The sequence below is a fragment of the Curcuma longa genome, chromosome 4 (genome assembly GCF_044706935.1).
Source record: "Curcuma longa cultivar G26 ecotype Majalengka, Jawa Barat chromosome 4, ITB_CL_G26_1.1, whole genome shotgun sequence".
In the NCBI taxonomy this organism is placed as follows: domain Eukaryota; kingdom Viridiplantae; phylum Streptophyta; class Magnoliopsida; order Zingiberales; family Zingiberaceae; genus Curcuma; species Curcuma longa.
Window position 1 is genome coordinate 16,219,533 of NC_133864.1, and position 8,685 is coordinate 16,228,217.

Genomic DNA, 8,685 nt, shown 5'->3' on the forward strand with positions numbered 1-8,685 from the left:
ATTCTGATCAAATAGTGGTCGAAATCCAGCGGAATTCAACAAAACAGGGTCGATAGTGCGTGTGCGTCGTTTCTGACCAAATCGCGGCTGAAAATGGCTCGCGCCACTGTCGACGGCGATCAAGCCGAATTCCGACCGAATCACGGTCAAGGAAGGACAGGCGACAGTGGCGCATAGTGGGGGCGACGTTTTCCGAGCAAATTACGCCGGATTCCGACCACTATCCAATCGGAATTCGGCACTAGCCGAAGCGCCGGTGAGTGGCGCATCGATCGCGGCTGAGGCGGCGGCTGGCGGTGGCCGGACGACGCGGCGAGGGCGGCAGCAACGGCGATGGATCAGGGAATCGCACACGGGTCGCGCACGAATTTATCGCGCAGCATAGCAAACCCCATAGTTCTCTTATCTTATCTGTTCCCCTGTACCAAAGACCAAAGCAATAACAATGCGATGTGGAAATTGAACCATAGGAAACGCTAAATGACGACAGAATTCTATTCAAATTGCCAAGTAGAAACGGTCAGGTGCCGACAAGTCCATTCATAATTATTTCAGCAAAAAGAAGAAGAAAAAAACACTAAATCAAAGATCAAATTTATAAAATGGGAAAAAAAGAACAGGAAACTTGCAACGGAAGCTCATGTTCTTCTGGGAGACGCAGTCGCCGCTATCTGCATGTTTGATGGTTCTTGCCTTCTAGGGACTGTTTCAGCAATTTCAATAAAAAGCATTCCAATTGAGTTCATACCAAATTCTTTTGCCCCTGCTATTTGGTTGCCACTAGATTCCCCATGAAACCTCCACCAATTTCGTAGTGCCTTGCTTTGGAAAATCCTATTTCATCGACAAGCTTTTCCAATTCTTTTCCTGCAGAAAGACATGGTATCCCATTCATACCCGAAGTAGTAACTAACGAGAACTAATAAAATGAAGCTTAATCCACAAATATTAGCTGGGCTTCCCTCACAAATGCAAAACAATTTATTCGAAACAGCTCAGGAAGTCGAGCTTTGGGAACGTAATCATGAATATTCAAGATGTGTTGAAGGAAACAATATGAGATCAAACCTGTTAGAAATTCAGCAATTGATCCTTTCAAGTACTTGTACTCTTGCGAAAGCCCGTAGGTGCTTGCAACGGGAACGACTACGTTGTCTAGCATCCATTCCTAAACCATGGAAGCACAGATCTTTAGTTGTCTCCCAATAAAGTAAAAGCACAGTTTGGGCTTTGTGAGGATTGGAAAACACAGTACTTGTGCCGTGTTTATGAGACTTGATGTGCTCTTATTGAAATCTAAGATGGAGACCTTTGAACCTGGAAAAAGATGTAAATATTAATAGTAATCTAAGCCAAACCAAAAGAGAAGATTAAGAAACCTGGTTTTAGAACCCGAAAAATCTCCCTGAGAGCTTTTTGTCTATCGACTAAATTACGCAATCCATATCCCATGGTAATTGCATCAAAGTAGCAATCTGAAAATGGTAGATCTAGTGCATCACCTTCGATCCACCTGCAGCAACATACCACGTGAATCTGGTTTTAGAAAATAAACTGGAAGAACAAGATCAATAAATCTTTGGAAGCAATGAAATGTAAATTTTGCTGCTTCATCTGATGCATTTCTAGAACAAGTATTTCCTAGAATATAACGAGATGTTGATAAAATATCTTATAAGGCGCAATAAAAGTATGATGATTCAAACATGAAATCTATGTCCTTCCAACAACCATGTTTCTGCTTCCTATATATGTATACAATTAGTGATTACTGAATGTTTTGGTAGGAAGCTTTCCAATATAAGTCTTGACGAACGGAAGCAATGGATAGTTGTTCTCTTGAGAAATCTAGACCGCAAACCTGCAAGTGAGAGCATTAGAATCTCCAACTAACTGCAAAATAAGGAGGAGATATCTCAAATGTTATGACATTTTCATACATAGTCGAAATGCTTAGCCTAATTTTACAGAGGCATTCTATTAACTAAAAAGCAAGGTTTAGCTTTTTAGAAACTATAGAAACTAAAACGTCTAATGTTCCATTAAAAGGTCTTTAAAAAGCATATGCAAGAGGTGTTCGATTGAATACTGCATGATGTATAATGGCGATGTATATGCAGCAGTATTGTAAGAAAAGTATTACATTGGCACCAAGATAAATAAAATTTACAGCACCCATTTAAAAATTAAATTAATCATCCTAACAAGTCAAAGATGGCATATCTATTTTGTATGAGAATATGAGTAACACATATAACACAAAAAAAACATAACATTTGACAATGCAAGTTAGCCAACAACCACAATTAATGTACAATAAGAAATTTACCTGTTTACATAACCAATGCACATAAATTATTTTGTTTACTTAAGCAATACATATACTTTGCTCCTTTTTTATGTTTAGCAATATTGGTATAGCCTTCATCAACATTAACTTGGACATGACTAGACTTTGCCAATCTAATGATCGATTTAGTCTGCATGAATTGATTCTTGTGTGGCCATAGCAAATGTCATGCTTTTCCCTGACTGCATAAGCTTATGCAGCCGAACAAGCGCAGAGACTCTCTACAACAATGCATGAGATGGTAAGATGATTAATAGATATTCCACAATTAGACATGCAAATACACCAACTATTGTTTTTTTTTTCAAGTGCCAATTGATATATCCAATCTAAAGCAAAGTGGCTTGTGTGCTAATAATTCTTTTGTCTGACTAAGAAACAATTCATATAGGATGCTATATGCCACCTTTAAGAAATCTCTTTAAGAAATCTCAAATGCCAATTGCCAAGACAGAAGCTTGACTCTCACTTATGCCGATGAATCCTTTACAGTGTAGATTGGCCTTCTATATGCAATCAACAAAATTTAGGAGTGTATGAAGATTTAGACAATTTGCTTCCCGGTACAGTTTAATTTGATGCAACCAAAACTTCGGGTGCGAATGCTAAAATGAAAGTATAACTCGAGATGGCATAGGAAATGCAGCTCAGATGATGCAGCCAACAGACGCACCTCTCCTTGGAGTCCTACCTTCTGGGAGAGAAGGAACGTCAAATCGCCACTTCCGCAGCACAGATCAAGTGCTCGATCCCCTTTCTTTGCCCTGAGAGAGTGAAATCAGCACGGCGAGAATTATGCAGAAGGACAAAAAAACCGAAGATCAACCACGGAAATCGGTATCCACCCGCTCCAGGAGATGCACATCCTCTTCCAGGATCGGTGCAGCCCCAAGCTGAGCAGATCGTTCAGCTGCCATTTCCAGTCGATGTTAGAGAAACTGAAACAGAGAAAGGGGAGAGAGAGAGAGAGAGAGAGAGCGGAGGCATACATCGTCGTAGATGGGGGCGATGCGGTTAAAGAGGGCCTGGCGTTGGGAGGAACAGCGAATTCGAGTCTTTCTCAGTGGGGAAGGAATGAAGAAAAGGGATCGTGGAAGGCCGAAGACAGGTCGAGGAAGCGGCGGACGGCGGTGGAGGGCGGCCGATGAAGACGGTGATGCCGGAGGACGGCAAACTGCAGGCATGCCGACGAAATGTGAAAGCATTTGTGCGGACGGCGTCCGCACGCGCCAATCGACTGCGGATAATAAATCTTTTTTATATTAAATTATAAATGAGATATTATTTTAATAATTTAAAAAGAGTATTTTTTTAATAATATATAAAAAATGTTTTTGTAATTTTCTGCTAAAAAATAAATGTTTTTGAAGGGATAATAAAAAATGTTTTTTTATAAATGTTTTGATCGCTCTCCCAAACGATCAAAATTATTATTTAAAATCCCTACGTAAACCCTAACCCCAGAAACGGCCACCCCTTTCCGTTCGACATTCCGGCGTTACCTCGCCGCCGCCAACGCCAGACTCTCCCCGCCGCCAATTCGTCTTCCTAGTTCATGCCCGACGGCAGCATAGACTGGTCGATCGACGCCACCTCCGTATCCTCTCTCCACTTATTAGGTGTTTTATGAACTCAAGCTTGATTTTTTTTCTTCTTCTTTTGTGAAATGTTTGATCTTTGTTCGTTCGAGCTCTAAGTTCGAAGGCATGGAGTAAAAATTTTGTTTTTGAGCAGGCTGCTGCTTGCTTGCTGTGGTTTTGAAGGATATGATCAATTTGTTCACATCCTTGTTCACATCATCTCGCTGCGGCAAGATCTTGGAATTGATAGGAGACAGCATATCAATGTTCAAGAAGAAGCTACCGATCCTCACCAAGAGTTCCCTCTCTCTGCTATCTAAGGTTCGCTTGTATTCTCCTCCATTCCCCTCATATTCACTCCGTCTCCCTTTGCGAAACACTGGAAGTTTGCACGATAATTTTGCCAACGAGGCACTTCCACCCTTCTTCTCTCGGTGGTTAAACATTGCTGCAGAAAGAAACGATTACACACCTGAACACTGTGCCCACCGGGAGAGTGACGCTGAACCCCATCACAGCTCCCGCCTATCATTTCCCACTACTGTCTCTCGGGGTGAAGATGGGTACAGGAGTGGAGAGGTGGGAGGAGCTCGGACTCACAGTCATGATGGGTTGAATTACCACAGCAATGGTATCTGGGGGGACTACAGTTCGAGCTCAAGGTTGGACACACATCAAAGGTCAAGTCTTTCAGATGTGCATGGGGGAAAATCACACGATGCTCACACCCAGGTAAATGCAAATTGTGATGTTGGGCAGAGCCACTTATAACTTCTACGTGGGCACTGATAGATGTGACGCTAACAACACTGCACATGTGTGCCACATGAATTTCAATGGCAATGAATGGAGAAGCAACCGTGACTTCAGTTCTGATGGTTACGATCATAAAAACTATACTGGAACTGGTGGGCAGAGTGTAAGTGTGTCTACTAGTCATCACAACAATCTGCAAGTAGGTTGGAATGACCAAATTAGGACGGGGGAGTTCCACCAGAAACAGGAAGATGGTTTCCATATTCCAAATTTTGCTCGTGGTCGTAGTGCTATAGCAAATACTGAATCATATGGAAATGGGAAAGAATGGCATAGAAGTAACAAATTAGATCCTAGTGGACGTTATGGAGAGAGATATCCAGAACGCTTAGGAGAAGACACATATTCAAGCTTTGGCAATGCAAAATATAGACATAATCCAGGGAATATGCAACACGATCCAAATTCTAACTGTCTGGATAACAGAACAGGAGCTTTTCCAAATTACCAAAAAGGAACTTATACAGATACTGAAGCAAATATTCATCAAAGGTCAAATGGGTTTTATAAAGAAATGCAGACTGACATTCTCTATGACACAGCTGGATATCAAAGAGATGATCCTCCTGTTGTTTACGAGAACTCTGCTTTCTCTGATAACTCAGTAAAACAAGATATTTCTGTATCTTCTCCTATTGAATCTTCTGAAATTGGCTATTCAATAACACACAAGGGCACAATTGAAGAACTGGATCAGTTTTGCAAAGAAAAGAAGATGAGAGAAGCAATGGAAGTGTTGGTTATGCTCGAGAGGAATGGGTTTGTGGTGGATCTCCCAAGGTATTTGAATTTGATTCTAGCATGTGATGATGACAAGTTTATAGAAGAAGCAAGAAAATTACATAACCACATATTACAAAGATTTGAAAATGTCGAGGTTGGAATAAATAACAAGATTCTGAGTATGTACTTCAAGTGCAGTTCAATGTCGGATGCCTATCAGTTATTTGATAACATGCCCCATCGAAATTTGACATCTTGGGATACCATGATAATGGGTCTTGCAAATAATGGGCTTGGAGATGATGCGATTGAAATGTTCACTGAGTTTAAACAGAAAGGATTGACACCTGATGGAGGATTGTTTGTCTCTGTTTTTTATGTCTGTGGTTGTCTAGGAGCCGCTGAGGAAGGATTGTTGCACTTTGAATCAATGAAAAAGGATTTTGGTATTGCTCCTGGCATGGAACATTACCTTGGAATCGTAGATATGCTTGGGAGAGCTGGATATTTGGAAGAAGCTCTGGAATTCATTGACCAGATGCCGTTTGAGCCAAGTATTGATATTTGGGAAACATTGATGACTCTTTCTAGATTGAATGGAAATTTGGAACTAGGGGATCTATGTGCTAAGGTTGTAGAGCACTTAGATGCTTCCAGGCTAAATGAGCAATCTAAGAAGGGTTTGTTGCTTGTGAAAGATTCAGACTTGGCAAAGGAGAAAGAAAAGAAAAAAGGTCTTCAACTTAAGAGCAAAATTCGTGAATATAGAGCAGGAGACAGATCTCATCCTGAGAATGATAAGCTTTATGCACAGCTAAGGTGTTTACAACAACACATGAAGGAAGCTGGATATGTACCAGACACAAGATTTGTGCTCCATGATGTTGATCAGGAATCTAAGGAGGATGCTTTACTTGCTCACAGTGAGAGGCTAGCTCTTTCTTACGCCCTTATGACTACCTCTGTTCGCTCCGATATTAGGATCATGAAAAATCTTCGTGTTTGTGGAGATTACCATAATGCTTTGAAAATCATATCAAAGCTAGTTGGGCGACTAATCATTGCTAGAGATGCTAAGAGATTTCATCATTTTGAGAATGGAGTATGTTCCTGCAAAGATTACTGGTAATCTTGAAGGTAAGTTCCAGCAGCTTAGGTTATTTTTCTTAAGTTTCTGTCAAACATGAAACTTGTAAATGTAAGTTCTTTAACTACTTACTCCATCATGGTTAGTACTTCTTGATTAATGTGTACCTCAATAAAATTTAGCACTTCGGCAGTTGTTTTGCGTTTGTTAAGTGTGATTTTAGTGTATGAGGCTGGACTTAGTCACAATCAAGCCCAGTGCACCTCCAGCATGATATATTATCCACATTGATCAAGCACATGATTTGAATCTTGTTCAAGGCTTTGATTGTTCATTGGTGCTCAATTTCTCCCTAATGCTATGTTTCCTACATGGGAAAGAAAGCTCAAGTGAAAGAAGTCACATATGCATGGAGGGAGAGGTGGAAGAATTTTTTTTGTTCCTCCATTAGTGGTTCCTTAGGCTGAGTACTTTGATGATCGTGAGCTAGGTACAATGCCAAAGTATACTATTTTAACTATTTGTTCCGACTTATTTGGGGCCATTAGATGAGTAAATTATGCTCTAACTTATTGTTCTGATGAATTTGATATTTGCCGTTGATATGCAGCAACTTTTGATTACTTGAAGTTTATGAGTTCTTGGCAGATGAACAAGTTACCAATTTGCCTCACACTTGATCACTGATTAAGATCAAGTGGCTAAAGCAAAGTATTTACTTAATCCCATTGGGCCTGTGGAAGAGTAGAAGACGAAAGAACAGGTAATTTGTCTACAAAAACATTTTTTTTCTTCATATTTTCGTTATTTATTATAAAGCTTTATAGCATTTTGTCTAGAAGACAATAATTCTTTTCCAATTTTTCTAAGAAGCTCTTGCACGTTCACGCGGCGGGGCGCCTCCTCCTGAAGGTACCAGGATTCTCGCCGAGACGTGCCGATGCAGGATGTAACTCCGCAAAAGGAGCACTGAGCGCTGTGGCTGTGGTGCTGCTCCGCTTGCACGCCATGGAGGAATCAAGGAAGTGTTCGATGCTTTGCCTGCGACTTCCACTGCACCTGGTGCCTATGCTTGGCATCTTTGCTCGTGATGTTATGTTTTGTTGAATTCCAAAAGAATGAAAATCTTAGGCAGAAAATTATTAAAACAGCCTTTATAAAAAAATTATCAAATCACATTGTGTCTTTAATTTCTGTCTAAAGTATTCTTTCTCTTTAGATTTTTCATGGCATTCAAAGAAAATAAAAATATCATATACATTATAATTTGGATTTAAACTGTGAATATGTCTTCAGCTAGAATTCCTTGGCCTTTCATGTTACAGTTGTTGATCTGATTTATATAGAATAATATCATGTGGAAGTGTTTTATACAGAGAGCAGCTTCAGTGGATAAAAAGATTAATTTTTTAAAATTAAAATATTATGTGTCAATTTTAATCGATGTATAATTCTGCTAATTCAGAAATTTTAAATAATTCAAAAAAATATTATTTTTTAATACTTTTATTTTAATTTTAGTATTTTATTATTATCATATTAATATTATATAAAATATTTTAATTTTTAAAAAAATTTGATTTAACCTTTAAAGAAATCTTTTAAATTTTAAATCCGAGTTGTTTAATCCGATTCAAAACTCTCAATCCTAATTTTTGACATCCCTACAAAATACTTTCTTTACTAATTTTTTTTTCATATATGATATTTAATTTATTTTATGGAAAAATGTTATTTCATGCAACTGTTGGACAATTTTAAAATATTTTAGATGGATAAAAAATTAAAATAGTTTTATTTAAAAATAAATAAATAAAATTTTAATCCGAGGTATTATTATATTATTTTAAAAATTTATAGATAGCATGTATAACCGTTAATTTGGGTTGTGTTCGTCGAGTTAGTCCGTCTCGTCAAGCAATTTAGGTAGGTTGAGTTGAAATTTTATTAATCTATTTTAAGATGGGTTCAAATAGATTATTCGCCTAAACTTGCGACTAGCATGGATTAATCTACGGATTGATTGAGAAAGTTTATTAATTTATTTTAAATTTTAAAATTAAAATAAAAATTTAATAAATTAGTGAGTTTTAACTTAATCGTCTAAATTATAATTCAATTTAAAATTT

The 8,685-nt window shown here is 38.5% G+C and overlaps 1 protein-coding gene and 1 pseudogene across 2 annotated transcripts; one reads left to right on the forward strand and one right to left on the reverse strand.

Annotated features, from left to right (window-relative positions):
• Positions 1-490: 490 nt before the first annotated feature.
• LOC141828379 (2-phytyl-1,4-beta-naphthoquinone methyltransferase, chloroplastic) lies at positions 491-3,555 on the reverse strand. Of its 2 annotated transcripts, none has more exons than XM_074715805.1 (8): positions 3,340-3,555; positions 3,196-3,260; positions 3,024-3,114; positions 1,773-1,861; positions 1,380-1,513; positions 1,256-1,317; positions 1,069-1,168; positions 491-867 (listed from the first exon to the last, which is right to left on the reverse strand). In XM_074715805.1, the coding sequence occupies exons 1-8, from the start codon at positions 3,553-3,555 to the stop codon at positions 767-769; spliced, it is 858 nt and encodes a 285-aa protein (XP_074571906.1). In that variant the 3' UTR covers positions 491-766. The 2 variants fall into 2 exon arrangements, with proteins under 2 accessions (XP_074571906.1, XP_074571907.1); XM_074715806.1 differs by having other exon boundaries at positions 3,042-3,114; positions 3,340-3,554.
• A 617-nt stretch (positions 3,556-4,172) lies between these two features.
• LOC141828378 (uncharacterized) lies at positions 4,173-7,300 on the forward strand (annotated as a pseudogene).
• The last annotated feature ends 1,385 nt before the right edge of the window (positions 7,301-8,685 follow it).